General features: G+C 29.2%; 5 protein-coding genes across 5 annotated transcripts; 1 reads left to right on the top strand and 4 right to left on the bottom strand.

Annotated features, from left to right (window-relative positions):
• Positions 1-149: 149 nt before the first annotated feature.
• Positions 150-2,552, bottom strand: GO595_004733 (Clan SB, family S8, subtilisin-like serine peptidase; the record flags this gene model as incomplete). Its single annotated transcript, XM_067917897.1, has 1 exon — positions 150-2,552. One exon carries the CDS (start codon positions 2,550-2,552, stop codon positions 150-152), a length of 2,403 nt encoding a protein of 800 aa, XP_067775315.1.
• Positions 2,553-7,012: 4,460 nt separating this feature from the next.
• On the top strand, positions 7,013-7,591 carry GO595_004732 (uncharacterized protein; the record flags this gene model as incomplete). Its single annotated transcript, XM_067917896.1, has 1 exon — positions 7,013-7,591. One exon carries the CDS (start codon positions 7,013-7,015, stop codon positions 7,589-7,591), a length of 579 nt encoding a protein of 192 aa, XP_067775314.1.
• A 300-nt stretch (positions 7,592-7,891) lies between these two features.
• Positions 7,892-8,437, bottom strand: GO595_004731 (B9 domain-containing protein 1; the record flags this gene model as incomplete). Its single annotated transcript, XM_067917895.1, has 1 exon — positions 7,892-8,437. One exon carries the CDS (start codon positions 8,435-8,437, stop codon positions 7,892-7,894), a length of 546 nt encoding a protein of 181 aa, XP_067775313.1.
• Positions 8,438-8,839: 402 nt separating this feature from the next.
• Positions 8,840-9,340, bottom strand: GO595_004730 (V-type proton ATPase 16 kDa proteolipid subunit 2; the record flags this gene model as incomplete). Its single annotated transcript, XM_067917894.1, has 1 exon — positions 8,840-9,340. One exon carries the CDS (start codon positions 9,338-9,340, stop codon positions 8,840-8,842), a length of 501 nt encoding a protein of 166 aa, XP_067775312.1.
• A 6,355-nt stretch (positions 9,341-15,695) lies between these two features.
• Positions 15,696-18,110, bottom strand: GO595_004729 (protein phosphatase 2C; the record flags this gene model as incomplete). Its single annotated transcript, XM_067917893.1, has 1 exon — positions 15,696-18,110. One exon carries the CDS (start codon positions 18,108-18,110, stop codon positions 15,696-15,698), a length of 2,415 nt encoding a protein of 804 aa, XP_067775311.1.
• Positions 18,111-19,177: the final 1,067 nt, after the last annotated feature.

Genomic DNA, 19,177 nt, shown 5'->3' with positions numbered 1-19,177 from the left:
ATTCACAGTACTGTTAAATTTTGACTTCTGTTTGAAAAACACAATCAGCGGCCGTTAAACGACACTTTTCGATAGCATTGATCGAACCGCCTGGCCAAGTATCAGTTTTTATAAGTAATGTCACTTTTTGAGAAGCGATGTTTTTTATTTTATGCAAATGAGTTAAAACTCTGGTCATTCTTTATCTTACGCCTTCTCAAAACGAGCAGCACAATAACGCCGATAATAATTAGTGCAATTACCACCACAACGAGTCCTGCAATCCATCTTCTGTTTCTTCTTTGTTGAGGTGGCTGACCCACCAAAATTCCCTCCGGTATGTTACATCTCTTGTTCGACAGATCCATATACCATTTTTCGGGCACTTTCGAAGAAGAATTTGCTACAGCAGTGAAAGGCACAATGTACGCTGCGCATGGATCTGATTTCGATTCCTTAACTGGTGTAATCGTTAAAACGCATTTCAAACATTCTCTTTGTAAAGGAATATGAATATTACCATTATCAGGTCCACTAAGCGATTGATATTGTACAATTGTGTCCTTTGTTTCGAGATCCATTACATCGATAACTACTTTCTCTTCATAAAGTGTATGTTTCAATTTGTCGTCATTTCGAACCCATTGGCAATCCAAGCCATCAGTATAGTTAACTACGTCATAAGGCTTCGGTTTAATTAATGAATTCGATGGTTTCTTTGTGTTCCTAAATGTAACTTGTGTTGAGATAAAGTCAACTTGATAATTGGTAATATACCTTGCACTGATTGTATATGTCGAATTGTCCTTAAAAACACATGGAGCGGGCATTTCATATGGATTAGATCTCATTGAGCCAAGATTAAATGTGTCATTTCCATCCCATAATACTATTGGTATATTTGCACTCTCTGTAATTGGAGCGCGATCACTGTCAAGTGTTAATGTGATTTTCATCTTTTCTCCGCATACTGGATTTTCGATTTTGATTGTTTCGCTTTCTCGTGTTGATTTACCTGTGTCTACAACAATTGTATTTGTTGCTGCTTTTCTTCGTGTGATGTTTGGTAAGTTTGGCTTCTCAGCTGTGCCCCATATTTCAAGTGATGGATGTAATAACTTGTCATTGACGAAATATGCTTGTTGCTTAAACTTCAGTTTCCATATACCTGTTGGGTTTTCACCAAAGAATGCGCGTGTAGCTAAACGTAACTTATCTGCAGAATAAAACTTCTTGTCCGGAGTAACACAAAGCACATTACTTGGGAATAAAATAGTGAATTCAGTGCCTTGTGGGGATGTTAATATGAAATGAAGATGTGATGCTTGCTTTCTAACAACACCAAACTTAAACACTAAATATTCCATGAATTGTATTCCTGGTGGAACTTCAATTGATATCTCAGCAAAGTCTTCAAGGATCTTGGGCATATAATATTCGGATTTATCTTCTTTCGAAACAACGTGTACTTCGGATGCAACATTAGTCCATGTTTCAGCTACAGATACTGCAAGACCAGCATCAACTCGACCAAAGCCTTGCGTATAGTGATACTTATAACCTGCTGCATTTGTGATCCACCATGGATGGTTTGGATCATTAATTGTCGCTGTTAATGATAATATATATTGAACATCACGCCATGTTAACTTAGGATTGGCTTGAAGAACTAATGCGGCAACGCCGGCAACTTGTGGCGAGGAACCTGAGGTACCAGAGAAGTCGCCAAAGGATCTATTATTCGCAGCTTTTGCGGTGTAAATTGTTGGCTCATATCGAAATGGATGAAATGGAATTTCGCTTCCCCCTGAAGCTGTATTAACAAAAACACAGCCAATCTGTGAATAACCAATTGGTTGGCCACGGCGTGACGAAGAACCAATCGCCATTTCTTGACGATATGTTGTGATGAAAAGGAGGTTGGTATTGATTCCAAGATGGCCAAAATTGCCTGCAGATTGGAACCAAAGTTGCCCAAGACCATTTCGTTTTGACATGGATCGATTCATTAGTTCTTCGATTTCGGGTAAGTCGCGATAAGGTGCCATATAATACTGGCCGTCTTCTTCAACACCGAGTTCGGAGCTTCCAGTACTACGAATATCAGCATTAGATCGATCTAACATTTCGACGAACTTGCTCATGTTTTTAATACCAGTGTATTTCCATGATTTATCTGCGATCATTGACCAGCTTGATTCATATGCTGTACCAACACAACCTTCACCATTTGCAGCAGCTGATGCCATTGCAACCGATGATGTGCCATGCATATTTGTTTGTACATCTACGTTCGGTATGTGCCCTTGTGTGTTTTCGTTCCATGAATTTTCAATGTCAAAATTATCTTTAAGATCTATATGTGTATTTAAACATCCTGTATCAAGAAATGTAATCTTAACGCCTTTTCCTGTGTAACCTTTTTCCCATGCAGGTATTATATTCATATCTTCATTTTCAATGCAATCATGGAGACCTTTATTATGAAGATGAAATGTATCTCGAGCTGTTATTTCAGAATCATCAGGAATTGACCCTACTAACAACAGGTATTGGAAAACCAAGGTAAGCATTCCTTGAATGATATATAAAACGAAAACCGAACTTTGTGTCAGTTTGACACCCTAATTAACGATTCTTCTAACTCAAAATTTGATAAGACTTCTTTGAAAAAATTTTTCGGATTCCCACTTAAGGGTGTAGTCCGGCCAGATATCAATTCAAAATTAAGTTTTCAAAATGTGAATATCTTAGTAAATATGAGATATTTACAGATTTTATTCATATGACGATTAAGATGAAATATAATAATATATATACAATATATTGTATATAATTATAGAAAATAAATAAGATTAATTTTTTTCGACTTTTTTTTCAAATAACCGTTAAATCGAAGGGTAAAATCATAAATTTAGGCTTCATATCAAAATTAATATACATTCAATTTGAGAGAATTGAAAATTGAAAACCTTGAATTCAAAAAGTCGATCACATTGTGACGGATTCAATTCCCCACAAATTCTGGAGCTCTTCTCCAGCTTCGCATGATTAATATCTAATATTATCATAAATATCGTAAATAAATAAATTCATGATATAAATGAATATGATTTCTTTTTGTTAAAATATTCATTATATATTGAAATATGAATCTTCGAAAAATCGACTTTTTTACGAATTAAAATATAAAAAAAAAAATTGACATTCCATTCTCTAAGAATTTTAGCGAATCATTTTTAATCTATTATATTAAAATTATATTGAAAAATATTTCGAAACCAGGGACTACATATAAATTTTTTCCAATCTTATTATTTTATCAATTCAAAAAGTGGCAACCATAACTGTTAACATTACGTAATGCCGCCAAAGACGAAAGCACAAAAAGCAAAAATACAAAACCTTCAAAAAGGAAAAGAAAAAATTTACAATAGAAATCAATCTTTACTCAATCCTTTACAGTTTGCTTATTCTATTTTGATTTATGGTCTTTCTTATAAATCAGTTGCTCTATGTTTCATGCAAAATAATATTAATCCTTTTTCACATTCTACTTATTATAAATATGTAGATATAGTTATCGATAAAATTATAGCATTGGCGAGAGAGTGTGCTGAATTTTGGAAGAATTTAATGCAACCCAACACAATAATCAGCCTAGATGGTAGTTGGGACCACCGACGTAACGGTCGTCATTGTATCGTTGCCGCAAATGACCAATAAAATATAAAATTATAGATTTTGAAGTACTTCAACGATCAACCAATGCTAATCCAACAAATTACAATGGAAGCTCACAAAATATGGAGGTCATTTGCATAAAAAATTTGGCAGAACGTATCAAGCACGATACAAGAATTGTCGGTTATTGCCATGACAACGATAGCGCTGTGAGAAGCTTAATGAAAAAAATATGGCCAATTGAAGAAATGTTGGACCTTAATCACACCATTAAGTCTCTGAGCGGCATTTCATTAATTTTAACAAAAAATCTGATGGAAAACTATAAGATTTAAAAGTTCATCTCATCACATATCTTAACTTATTGATAAGATTTCCATCGTCACCTTTCGAAAATATTCGGTTGTGGATGAATGCTCTTGAACACTACAAAGAGAATCATGAAAAATGCATTCAACACAAACAATCAACATTCGAATGGAAATATAAAAACGATTCAAATGCTCTTAAATGTTTACATGAGCTTTTAGGAAAGACTTCATTTATTTTAAAAAATTGCCAGCTATCGGTTTCTACACAATTGAATGAATGCTATCATTCGATTAAATCACACATGATGAACAAAGAATTTGCATGAAGGAAAACAGCTTTGTGCCGATTATGTTGTGCTTTACTTGATTTTAACGAGATGAGTAATTGGAGATTGATTTTGCGGCAAAGGCTAAATCTCCCTGAATTACCTCTAAACATTTATCACAGAATTATTCAATTTGAAAATCAAAAAAAAATTGTTAAATTTCCATAGGAGATCTGTGGATTTTCAAAAAAGAATGAGAGAGCAAAGATCACAATATGAAAGATAAAAATGAAAAACTAAATAAATCTGATTATTTGAGAAATCCATATGAATCAACATGATTTCAATAAATAATTGAATTCATTTCATAAATTTTTACCACTTTTTGAATTGATAAAATAATAAGATTGGAAAAAATTTATATGTAGTCCCTGGTTTCGAAATATTTTTCAATATAATTTTAATATAATAGATTAAAAATGATTCGCTAAAATTCTTAGAGAATGGAATGTCAATTTTTTTTTTAGAGTTAAGATATTTTAATTCGTAAAAAAGTCGATTTTTCGAAGATTCATATTTCAATATATAATGAATATTTTAACAAAAAGAAATCATATTCATTTATATCATGAATTTATTTATTTACGATATTTATGATAATATTAGATATTAATCATGCGAAGCTGGAGAAGAGCTCCAGAATTTGTGGGGAATTGAATCCGTCACAATGTGATCGACTTTTTGAATTCAAGGTTTTCAATTTTCAATTCTCTCAAATTGAATGTATATTAATTTTGAATTAAAATTGGATTGTGGGACTACACCCTTAAGTGATTGAATTCAATTGAAGTGCTTTTTGAATGAACAGTAAAAGTGAATCTGATTCCAGAGAACTTTCAAACAGAGTTCCTGGAAAAACCATGTCAAACTGAGGTAAGGTAACCCTATTTATTCTCTATGAAAAAGTTTGTTATTGAACCGTATTTGATTGTAAGCCGTTATACATTCAACCAATTATTCAACAAATTTATAAGGTGATCAAAATGGATTAAATTTTTGGTGAAGAATTACAGATGCATCCAGAAAAGCAATAAATATATTTTTTTATATTTAGAACATCTTTATCTTTAAAAACAAGAAGAACCGATTCATAATAATCGATATATATGATATGTATGTTTTTTTTGCTTATTATCCGACAACAAAATATGATTTTTCAAACGAATTTCGAAAAAATCAATTTTTTCATGATCAGTAAGGACAAAAGATTATCAGGCTATGATGAACTATACCCCCGGAAAAAATACGTTATTTACGATAGAGTACGATAGCCATTTTATGGTCAAAATGATCGTTCAAAAAAAATTTCAAAGAAATGATTTTTGGCCGACGTTGTAAAATTTTGTATTCAATATAACCGTTTACATTAATTTTACAACCACGTAAAATTATCAAAAAGTTAAATAAAGAACTGTATTCGGGGTGCCTCCGGAATTTCTGTTTTGAAAAGTTTACTTGATCGCTCACGATTCAACCAAGATAAATTTATTAAAAAGTTGGTGTCATTTAACGTTCTCTGAAAGGTTTTGATCAAAAATCTCATTAGAAGTGTGAACCTTTGTTGATAATTCGAGTTTAATGTTATCTATTTCTTCTAGAATTCACCAAGGCATTGAAATCATTAATTAATAATTTAACAGATTTTTCCAGATAAATTTACCAAATGATTAATTTAATTTTTCCATCATGGATCCCCCATGGAATTTTTTCTCCATATAACTATATAAATGGGTTAGAGGCTTTAAAATTTATTTTAATTCGTGGATAATTAATATATTTAAAACGAAACCCGATCTAAGCCCCAATTTTCGGGGCCACCCCAGGTTGACGATAGATATACGATATGACTTTTTGAGCCATGGCTCAAAAAGTCATATCGTATATCTATCGTCAAAAGTGAATGTTCATGTAAAATATATGAATACTTTACATATATGTGAAGTTGACAAAATTTAAGTTCTAACTTTTTGAGGATTTCACGTGATTGTAAAATCAATGTAAACGGTTATATTGAATACAAAATTTTACAACGTCTGCCAAAAATCATTTATTTGAAATTTTTTTGAACGATCATTTTGACCATAAAATGGCTATCGTACTCTATCGTAAATAACGTATTTTTTCCGGGGGTATAGTTCAGTCTACCCGATTATCAAGATACTTGCCTACTCCACAAGTCTTATGTTTTGTTTATTCCCTATTTTTCCGTACGATAAATTTATTGCTGCCATCTTCAGGAGCATGCTACAAACCATTTTCCTCAATTCAGCATAACGAAGTAGTGGTCAAACTTTTGTGTGTGAGCTATGTTTTTTGATTATAATTCAACATGAATTTGATTCATTTTTACTGATATGATCTTTTTATTTGTTGTTTCTTTCCTTCACTTACTACTTGCCAAGGACCTTGGTATAAGGGATTTACTCATATTCCCAAGCTCACGTGGGAGTATCTTTAAATTAAATAGTTTATTCAACTCAGAATTTTCTGTTGTAAAATAGTGAAGTGATACTTAACGTATGAGAAGCCAAACCTCAAAAGAAACTTGGAGTATTTTACAAATAATGTATAAAAGAATTATGTGATTTTATTACAATGTGGCAAATAATGATTAATCATTTTAAAATTATATAGGAAAACTTGAACTGTATTCAATACAATGGGAAGAATTATTTCACATGACATTTCTGTCAAATCGGTTGGATTTGACAGATGATTGGTGCTCTGTTCCTTTTCTCATTTGCGGCATCCAGAAAATTCGATTCAATTGTTAATAAATATAAGGAGCAACTCAAAGAGGATCATTCTGTTGCTAGAGAAGAACAAGCAATTCTTTGGTCTCTTGCTGAATTGGCTCGTCAAGTTGATAAAAGTGTAACTGCAGAAGAAGTTGAAACGGAAATAGGATCAAAGATTAATGAAATTCTTGAAAGAGTTGAAATTGCTGACGCTGTTCTTCGAAAAGATTTCAATTCAATGAGAAGCGAATTTACTGCAACAAGGGATGCTGTAAGTAGTATTGTTGAAGGTGCAAAGCAACAAATTGTCAGTGACATGATGTTATTCAAGACACAACTTATTGATTCACTTCAAAATCTGGCCGAAACATCTGGATCCACACAGAAAGGATGGGTACAGAACTCATACAAGAAAGTCCAAGATACATTTGGAAATCTCAAAAATACATCAATAATCAGATCTGTGATTTTCTTTGCTTGCTTCCAAGTTTTACTTGTTTTGGGACTTATCTTCTACAAGAAATTAGACAACCAACTAAGAATTTTCTTATAAGTTGTCTTCCTAAACATATCTTCACAATTATTTATTTTTAATTTTTTTTAATTTCTTAAGTAAATCTTTCACGAAAGATAACCAAGAACTTTTTATGTATTCCTATGGTACTTTTTGTCGAAATTGTATAAATTGAATTATCATAATCTTAAATATTTTTAAAGAATATTTTTTTTCTACTAATAACATTTGCGTCATCAATAAAACTTTTATAAAATGTGTCTAAAGAAAAACTGGCATAAAGTTTAACATTTATTATTTCTATATGAACATTTTTCTAGGTTTTATGAACAAACAATTTTACGTAACAGAAAGTTCTAGAGCTTGTAAGCCGTGCATCAATACATTAAATGTGACTGATATCTGACCTTGAGATTTCGTTTTCGTGACTTCCCTATTTGCCCCATTGGCAATAAATTTAAGATCTACGTATTCAGGTGAAACACCTGTAAAAAATCCAATTATTGTTTGCATCATAGATGCTGAAGCTGGTACAAAAAGAGGTATATTAATCTCGTGATGTCCTGGTTGTAAAGGAATATGAGAAGCTCCGTAACCAACCACCATTTCGTTGCCAAACAAATTATGTCCATATATTGCAATAAGAATTTGTGGCCAGCCAAAAGGTTGGCTACTTTGGAAAGAAACACTAATTGGAAAGTTAAATACGCATGAATTATCTGATCCTCTCTTTACAACTTGCGTAACTCCTTCAATAGATCCTTGCCCTATTGACCAATCTTTACCATATGAAAAAATGTATTTACAATATAATTCATTAGATAATGTTGTTGTGCACTCGTTAATATGTCCTTGAACTGTAACAATAAGTGGCAATTTTGTCATTAGATTGCAAAATACGTTAGAAATTCTTTTCTTGCATATGTTAAATATATATACTAAAGATAGAAAAAATTAATGTGTTCCGGCTTCGTTCATCGGTTAGGATATACGGTTCTCATCCGTGCGAGCGGGGTTCGACTCCCCGAGCCGGAGTTTTTTTTCATCTGTAATCGGATCATTATAATTTTTTATAAATTCTTCATCATATTATTCTAATTGGTTTCTAATTTGTATTTTTCAAGGACATTCTTTTTTCTTCAAATTGGATACGTTTTTGAACTAATATTGCTGCATCTGAATATAAAATATTTAATTAATTTTTTTTAATAAATATATAAACAATTATATTCATGATTTTGCAAAAATTCAACATGCATAACCCAAAATATTCTAGCAAGTTTTTATTCAATTGGTGCAACTATATGTTTTTGAGTTAAGAACAAGTGAAATGACCATGCCATAGATACCTAAAACTTCACCGAAAATCAAAACGAGTGTCATACCTACAAAAAGTCCTGGTTGCTTGGCAAATGAGATAATTCCAATTTGACCTGAGATTCCAATTGTGAGACCTGCAGCAAGACCAGTGAACCCAACGCATACGCCACCACTAAAGTGAGCAAATGCTTTTGCAATATGATAACCGGTAGCAACGATTGAATCAAGAACTACAATAGCAAAAACAAGGCCATAAATACCAATAATACCGGCCATAATTGGCGCAATCAGCCCACGAACAATTACTGATTTGTTAATAAGAGAAGCACTTGCCAATCCAATTCCACATTTAGCTGTACCAATTGCACTGCCAGCGCAAGCTAACACCACGCCGATACAAATTCCAGCAAACCCAAAGAAAGGTGTCCATGCTGGGCAAAATGGGTCATCAAGGGGCAGCGAAGACATCCGAAATAATATATTCGAGCAAAGCTAGTCAAACAACGGCACTTTTTAAAGGATGATAAAGGAACTATTGAGCGATGCGAAAAAAGTGCACCTGCATGCAACTGTGCTTGACAATCGTAAACTTCAGAAATTACCACTTTTTGATGATCACATAGATTGCGTTTAAATTTGAGATTGTAATTTCGTTTTTCTTTATTAATTTCCAAAAGTGACAATCAAAATTTTTTTCGTAAAAAAGATGAGAATGATAAGTAATCATTTTTTAATCAAAAGTAAAACAAAATGAGAAAGAATCAAATACATCAAATTCTACAAATCTTTTGGATTTTTCAAAAATTCATTTAATTTATTCAACTATATAACTAAAATTAATTTTATATAGATATTATTTCCAAATTTAATGATAGCTTTCTCTAATAAGAAAATATTTTTAATGTATTAAAAATATTTAAATTGCTTTGTGATAAACAATTTCAATGAAATCGATTTTCCTTTAGAGAGGTTTTTGCTAACATTATTATTCCAACACAGCTTCACAAAAAAGCTTTTTTGTTAAATTTTAACAGAAAATCACTTTTGCATAACATGTATCTAACGTTCCCCGATTAAGCCGTAATATAACACAATTCAAAATGTATCATCAAACAGATCTTAAATCTCAAAATGAGTGGGAAACATTTATAACTTTCAAAAATATAATTTTTGGTTTGAATATTGATGATTTTGCTCAAGCATCATTTCACTTTCAAAGAATGATTGGGAACTTCATAAAAAATTAATTAAAGAAGGACATAATCCTAATGAAATTGCGAAAATAATTCGAAATGATGAAATAGAAAAACTTCAAGAAATATCATCACAAGAAAATTTTGATTTTAGTCAATTTATTGATCCATCACTTTATGAAAGATGTTCATTTATTAACAATTGGGATGTTACATTAATTGATTCTGCAGCATTTTTTTCATCAGATAAATGTTTTAAATATTTACTTATGAATGGCGCAAACATAGGAAACGCAGGTAAATATGCAATTGCTGGTGGAAATGAAGAAATTATTCATTTATGTGAACAAAATCATTCATCATTTAAAGGTGCATATGAAGCAGCAATTCGATTTCATCGAAATGATATCTTTCAATATCTTTATGAAAACAAATTCGAAAAGATTAATAATTTAAAAAAATTAGGGGAAAAATGTATTTCTTATTTTAATTATGAAATTTTTACATTTTTGATAAAAAAAAGAATGAAGATTAATAATAATATTATCAATGATTCAGCACAAATTGGAAATATTTATCTTGTAAAATATTTCCTTAAAAATAATCAACTTCCAAAAAATATTTTAGTATTTGCTTCGATTTCAGGTAATATTGAACTTGTTATATACATTTTAAAGCAAAAAGGAATTGATATTAATGCTAAAGATATTAATATATTTCATTTATTATTTATTTTAATAGTGTTGGATTTCAAAATAATATTTAAAAATGATTTTAAATGTTTAATACAGCTCTTATTAAAGCATCTGAAAGAGGTCATACAGAAATCGTTAAATTACTTCTTGAACAAGAAGGAATTGATATCAATGCTAAAGATATTTTTTTGTTTTATTTAAAATTTATTTTAATAATTTAGTATTTCAAAATAATATTTAGAAATTATTTTTTTTATTTAATACAGCACTTATTTTAGCATCTTGGAAAGGTCGTACAGAAATAGTTAAATTACTTCTTGAACAAGAAGGAATTGATATCAATGCTAAAGATATTTATTTGTTTTATTTAAAGTTTATTTTAATAATTTTGGAATATTTCAAAATAATATTTAAAAATTATTTAAATTATTTAGAACAGCACTTATGGAAGCATCTGATTATGGTCATACAGAAGTAGTTAAATTATTTCTTGAACAAGAAGGAATTGATGTTAATGCTAAAGATATTTATTTATTTTAGTTAAAATTTATTTTAATAATTTGGAAATTCAAAATAATATTTGGAAATTATTTAAATTATATGAAACAGCACTCATGAAAACATCTTTAAAAGGGTATATAGAAATAGTTAAATTGCTTCTTGAACAAAAAGAAATTGATATTAATGCTAAAGATATTTATTTGTTTTATTTAATATTTATTTTAATAATTCTGGATTTCAAAATAATATTTGGAAATTATTTAAAATATTTCATACAGCACTTATGAATGCATCAAAAAATGGTCATACAAAAATAGTCAAATTACTTCTTGAACAAGAAGGAATTGATATTAATGCTAAAGATATTTATTTGTTTGATTTATAATTTATTTTAATAATTTTCTATTTCAAAATAATATTTGGAAATTATTTAAAATATTTTATACAGCACTTATTTTAGCATCTTTAAATGACAGAATAGAAATAGTTAAATTACTTCTTGAACAAGAAGGAATTGATATTAATGCTAAAAATATTTATTTGTTTTATTTTATATTTATTATAATAATTTTTTATTTCAAAATAATATTTGGAAATTATTTAAATTATTTAAAACTGTACTTATGATTGAAATATCAAAAGGTCATACAGAAATAGTTAAATTACTTCTTGAACAAGAAGGAATTGATATTAATGCTAAAAATATTTATTTGTTTTATTTAATATTTATTTTAATAATTTGGAAATTCAAAATAATATTTGGAAATTATTTAAATTATTTAAAACAGCACTTATGTATGCATCTTCAAAAGGTCATACAGAAATAGTTAAATTACTTCTTGAACAATTAGAAAAAGAAAAAAAAAATAAATCCATTTCGAAACTGAATTTCAATATTTGATTCATATTTCTACTCTAATTATAGGTTGTGACACTTCAAATATCTCACAGCCTACACTTTTTTTTGGGTTACATATGCATAAATTAAGCTATATATTAACTGTACAAAAGCTCAAGAAAAATCTGATAGACAATTTTGGTAATAAAAATGGTGAATTAACCTTCTTCATTTCATTAACTGTCGCGTAAGATTTATGGTTTTACACCAAAATTCAAGCTCACTTTCTTAAGTACATCTTAAATTTCTTTTCTAATAATTCTCCTCGATTTTCCCCTCTTTAATTACCAAATTATTTGATATCAATTCCGTTCAATTTTATTGATCATTTAATAATAAAAAAAAAGTTTTAACTACATTAATATTTATTTCCATTCAAACATTATCATTTTGTTCCATTTGTTTGTACAATTCCACATTTTCTACTGCGTTTTCATAAACATAACTTAACTCGGGGAAGAACTCGGCTATTTTCTTAAACATTGGTGCACATACACCTGAAATGAAACCGATTTGTGAATTTGGTAATTTTGTATTTCTATTTGTTAAGTTTGACGAATATCCCAAACCTAATTCCAGCTCAATGTCGCCTTGCATAAAGTTTTCCAGCAAAATTCGTTCGGCCCATTTCTTAGCAACATCGAAAGGTCTTGACGAGTTTGATATATCAGCATTTTGTACAATGAATGCCATTAATCTTAATTTATCATCTTTGTCATTAATATCGATACCTCTTTTCATCATTTCATCCCAATCTTCCAAAGATTTATTATGTTTATCCATATCAGTCATTAATATTATATGGATTGAAGTTTCCCAAAATATTTTTTTCTCTTCATGATTTAACTTATTAAGGATATCATTACCAAAGTTATTAAATATTTTTAACATAATTGATAAGTGATATTTCTCTAAAATACTATTTTCGCCATTAATTAAACTTAATGGGTTTTGAGTTTTGATTAAGAACTTACTCGAGAATCCTAAATGGCCTAAGTCATGTGATAATGTTGAAAAATATAATATGAATTTGTCTAGATCATTAAATTGATATGTTGTAATGTTTTGTATTGCAATATAACAAAAATGTAATACATCAACTGCATGACACCATGCATGATAAGGGTTATTTTGATAATTATTTTTGATTGTGATTAAAAGAATTAATAATGTTGTTGCTTTTATTTGATAAATATTAAATAAATTGAATTTCTTAAAGATATAAAACAAAAGTTTAATTTGTTGTAACTCAGTTAAATCAAAAATGTATAATGAATATGTATTAAATATTTGTTTTTCTTCTTTTGTGGATTTTAATTTGTTTGGAATTCCAATTAATTCTTCTTCAGTATTTAAATCAAGATATTTCTCAAGTGAAAATGCTGATGGAATTTGTCGTTGCGTTTTATTTAATTCTTCTTTAATTGTTATTATGTTTGATATTGTTCTAATTGCTAATTGTTGTGTTGTTGTTAACTCATTTTCATTTTTGATTTGAATATATTGCGTTATTTCATTGTTAATAATAATTGGAAAATTCGTTTTTGTTTTAACTAAAGAAAATGATTTAACATTACAAAGTTCTTTTGCATTATTTATGAATTCTATAGAATTAATGTCTTTAGTAATTAATTTGTTTAAATTATTAAATTCATTTATAAATTCATCATTTAATAAATTGGATAAAAATGAAGAGAAAAATTGTAAAATTATAATTTCGTTTTCTGTAAACTTTTGTTGCAAATTAACATCACGAATTAATTGAATTATTCCAATAATTTCATTGTTTCTATTAAGAATCGGTGAAATAATTGTTGATTTCGATATAAGTGTTTCAGTAATTTTAATTTTCTTATTATATATAATTGATTTCTTATCTTTTATTACATTTTTAATGATGTTTTCAATGAAATTTGTTTCGATTTCTTTATCATTAAATCCAATAGTAATTAATGATTTAATTTCTTCATTTTCATTTATTTTATATATAACACCATAATTACATATAAATACATTACATGCAATGTTTAAAATATTATTTACGTTGTTATTATTGTTTTGATTTGAAATAATTTCTGAAATTTTTGTTAACGATTTCATAAAACGATAATATATTTTGTTGTTTTCTTTCGAGAACAATTGTTTTATAGTGTTATAAAGTATTGGGTTGATTTTAGCTATAGTATAAAATGTTTGCATTGTAAATATTTGGGTTTTATTCTTAAGGATTAAAATGTATATTAATTTGTTTTTGGAACTATACGTTGGATATATTATAGTGTCGTATGTAAATTTTGGTTTATTATCTTTAATTTGAGTTAAGTAATCATTAAAATTATCTATTTTACCATCAATTGTATATAATGTATCTTTTAATACCCAAAATAATTCAATTGAATCACATTTAATATTTGATTTGATCACCTGAAGATTATATTTAAGTCCGTCAATTGTTATATTTTGAGGTTGAATTAATGAATATATAATATTTATGATGTTTTCACAATTGGAAAATGAATTACATATTCTCGAAATTATCGTCGAAATCGTTTCTGAGAAATAGCAAAGTAAACTAAACAAAGATTCTGAAATTAAATCTTTCATCGTGATTTCAATTAAACCGTATTTCTCGGTGTCACTTTTGATAACGATGAAGTTAACGTTCTCGATTTTGGCGCTATTTTCGATTTTTTGGATTTGCTTAGTCGTGAGATCGATTGGACTTATCCAAAGATCAGGCGCTTCAAATGGTGCCCAATATGAAACTTTTTCTGCGTTGAGAATTTTTTGAAGATTTGCTTCAATAAAAATTGGAATTTTGTCATAATCTTGGATTAAAGCAAGATCTAGAACAAAGCTTTGAAGCTTTATGAAACATGAGATTATTTCATTGCATTGTTCTTTTGGAATTTCATCAATTTGCATTTTTATTAAAAAATCAGAAATTTGTTTTGAAATTTCTGAGGAACTCCCTCCTGACACGCTTCCATTTGGTTGTTGCTTTAATTCATCGGAAGGATGTTGCGCTGTGCTGAGATCCTTTCCTTCAGCCTCCATTGAAAAATATAAAAAATTGAGAGCTCTCGACCAATTTATAAATTACACTTTTGAAAGAATTTGTGTGCGTTGTCAACTGAAAAATAAATGGGTTGTCAGAAACAAAGCTTTATTCATCGTTCAACCTCCAAAATTTTCGAAACGAAGTTGATCTTCAAAAAAGGAAGGCTAATATTGAACTTGCTATTGAACATAGATCATAAGTTCATCTCAAGAGTAGATGAGAATTTTACACATAAAGATTTTCGAATAAAAAAACGTTCCTTTATAAACGATCATTAACGGTCGATAATAGTTTTATGCGGTTAATCAACTTCTTATCGAGTTGGCTTACATCTAATTCCAGCAATCACTTGGAAGTAATGAACATGTCTTTTTTGAATGTTGAAAATCTCTATTTGGTACAAATGAAAATATGAAATACTCAATGCATTTTATTGTTTTCTTTATTTCAATTTGGTAAATTTTTGTTGATTTTTTTACAGATTCACAACAACCACCGAAATGTTATCATCGCTCTGTTTTGCATACGCATTATTTCTAACTTTATGAGCAGCTACTGAAGGATCTGTTTCGCTCTGTACTAGTTTTCCTACTTCTTCAACTGAAAGCACGTCAAATACTCCATCACATGCAATTACAATTCTTGCGTCATCTTTATCCAACTCATATGTATTAATACAAGGCACAGCCGATACTCCCTTAATCGAGAAATCTCCAATAGATCTTGAAATAGCTAAAATTCCTTGAGTTCTATCATCATATACTTCAGCACCTTCACTTCTAATTCTTTCCAACTCATCACGTTCGTAAGGCTTATGATCATAAGATAATGGGAATGCAGATCCATCTTTTCTCACAATTAAAGCTCTAGAATCTCCAATGTTTGCGCATATGATCGCATTTCCATGCTTTACGACAAGTGCCAAAGTGGCCCCGTCCTTAACGTTCTTTCTTCTCAAAAAGTCGACGAGTCTCTTCAAACCGTCGACGACATCCATTAAAGTGAATTCTTTAATGTATTTTGGTATTTTATATGCGGCCAAAGAAGATGTGAGATTTCCAGCATGCCCATCGATTACGGCATATATTTGTAATTCTTCTTCTTGTCTAATGATTAATGAATCTTCCATTTCATCTCTGTTACCTTTCATTTCAGCATATCCGACGTTATCTTTATCATCGAAGTATTTTGTTATATAAGAAACTAATTTATTTTCGTTAAGAACAATTTCTTTATATTTTGATATTTTAATTTCATCATAATTAAGTTTCACTTTCGTATGATTTATATCCAAATATGAAAGTGATGGGAAGTTCAATAAGTTTAATGTTTCGAAGTCTGGATTATGACTAAGCTTTAATGAGTTTAATGATGGCAATGTGTTTCGGCAATCGAATTGTTGTAGGTTATTATGTGATAAGTTTAAGTCTTTAAAGAAATCGCATTTTTGTCCAAGTGTAAATGTTCGGATTTTATTATGTGAGAAATCAACTTCACGAATAACTTCAGGTAAATCGGATACATGAACAATTTCATTACATGACATAAATAAGTTTTCGACCATTGGGAAATATGGAACTTTATCAATTCGATTATTGGATAAATTAATTGTTGATATCTTATCAGCAAATGTTAATCCTTCGGGAAATTCATCAAATAAACAATTGGAAGCAATAAATATTGATAAAGTTATTGGCATAACTGGAATGATGCTAATCGGGTTGTTGCTAATTGATAATATTTCAATGTGCGAAAGTGAAATTTCATCCGGTAAAAAAGTGACAGAGTTATTGTGTAGAAAAAGTTGCGTCAAATGCGGGAGCTTGAAGAGAGATGGAGGCACTTCTTCGATACCATTGGATGATAGATCAAGTTTATAAATGCTTTTACATAGGTTGTCCGCATTAAAACTTGTGATTTGATTATTTGATAAACTATATACTAAAAGATTAGGAAGTGTTGGAATGGTGGTAAGTAAATTGGAATGTAAGTCAATCGATTTGAGTGTAAACTCTGGTTGTTCATCAATTGTTGATATGCGATTTTCAAAAATGCCAAATTGGCGTAAAGATGATGGCAATGCTGGTAAGTTGGTGATATAATTGTGGTAAAGAGTTAAGATTCGAAGCTGGTTGTATTTAGTGAGTGATGGAATAGTTGACAATCTGTTATTATCAAGTGTAATGATTGAAATGGTTTCTGGAAATTCTGGAAATTCACTAATATAGTTATGAGAGGCATTAAAATTTTCGAGTCGTGGTGCAAATTTTTTGAGATTTTTAATTTGTGATATTTTATTATATGAAATAACAAGTAAATAAAGAGCAGGAAAAGAAATATCATCAGGAATTTCAGTTAAATTGTTTCCTGATAAATTCAGTTTTTGAAGATTTTGACTGAGAAATGAAATTTGATTGATCTTGTTAAAACTTGCATTTAAAAAAGTTAAATTAGCAGGAATTTCTTGAATAGTAGTGATTAAGTTACATGATAAATCAAGTGTATTGAGTTTGGGAAAGTTTAAGTTATTGATTTGTGTAATTTTATTTCCATTTAAAACAAGAACTTCTAAAGACGCAAGTTCTTCTAGCCTTTTTGGAACTTCAACAAAACGATTTTCACTAAGTTTCAATTGTGTTAATGAAGCATATGAAATAAATGCATTGATAATTTCTTCTGGTATTTCATCAAAATCATTTTTTCCTAGGTTGATATATTTCAAATTTGTAAGTCCTAGAGGAAGAGTTTTAATTCTGTTATTTTCTAGATCAAGATTTTTGAGAGGATGATTCTCGATTATTTGATATGGGATTTTATCAAGAGATGCATCGCGTAATGTTAAATCAAAACATGATTCTTTCAAAATTGGATTTGATTCTTCTCCTCCCATTTCTCAAATTGAATAAGTCAAAATTGCAAAAAAACAAATAAACGGTTTGTTTTCAAATGGCAAAATTCGTTTTGCACCTTATTTTATTTATTAATGACTTATCCTTTAGCTTTTACAAGTGACCAATTAATGGTATATAATAAAAGTATTAATAAAAACGAGATTATGAATATAAATATTTAAATCAATTGATTTCTAAAAGTATAAGTGAATGTCATAGTTATAATTTAGCATATTTGTTGTTAACATTAAGGCTGTCTTTAATTGGAATTAATTTTAATCCATGTTCTTGTTTCCATTTTTATCGCATTGAGACAAGTTGAACTTTTTGAGTGATTTACAAACTGTTAAATACGTTATCGACCTGGCAAAATTGGAATCATTTAAGCTTCCTCCTCTAAAACGATTAGATCAACAAATCCTTCCACCTGTATATTCTCCTTCTTATAAAAAAGATAAAATTAGAATTTCACATAATGATATGCCAATCGATTTTCGTCTTCAATCATTACACAAGAAAAAATGTCAAAAAGAAAAAGAAGAAATACTTGAAGAACTAAAACATAATAATCTTTCTCCAATTGATTTATTATTAAAAATATCAAAATGTTCAACTCCATATTCTGATCTCATATTGCGTGCATGTGAAGAACTAAAATTATCAAATGTGCAAGCACGATCACAAAAACTAGATGAACTTGAAAGAGATGCAGTTATTAAATCTGCAAAAATTGAAATTGAAATCCAACATCAAACAGAAAAATTGCTTCGAGCCCGCAACAGTGGAATCGAAATCAAAGAATCAATTGAAGGGAGCAAGAAGAAACTCGAATCTTTGAATTCAAACCTTAAAATCCTAAAACAATTTAAAAAGACATATGTTACTCAATCATCTGACCAAACGAATATAGCTCACCAAGAGATAATTATGCAAAAGCTACAACCAAATGAATTACAAAATAATTCTTATTTGAATGAAAAAGAATATCGTGAGCTTTGGAATCAAATGAATCAATTAAGTGATGAAATCGAAGCGCTGAAAAAGAAGTTAGAAGAAACGCAAAAAA

This window comes from Histomonas meleagridis (genome assembly GCF_020186115.1).
Source record: "Histomonas meleagridis strain 2922-C6/04-10x chromosome Unknown contig_27, whole genome shotgun sequence".
NCBI lineage: Eukaryota > Parabasalia > Tritrichomonadida > Dientamoebidae > Histomonas > Histomonas meleagridis.
This window is presented reverse-complemented; position numbering and strand designations above follow the sequence as displayed.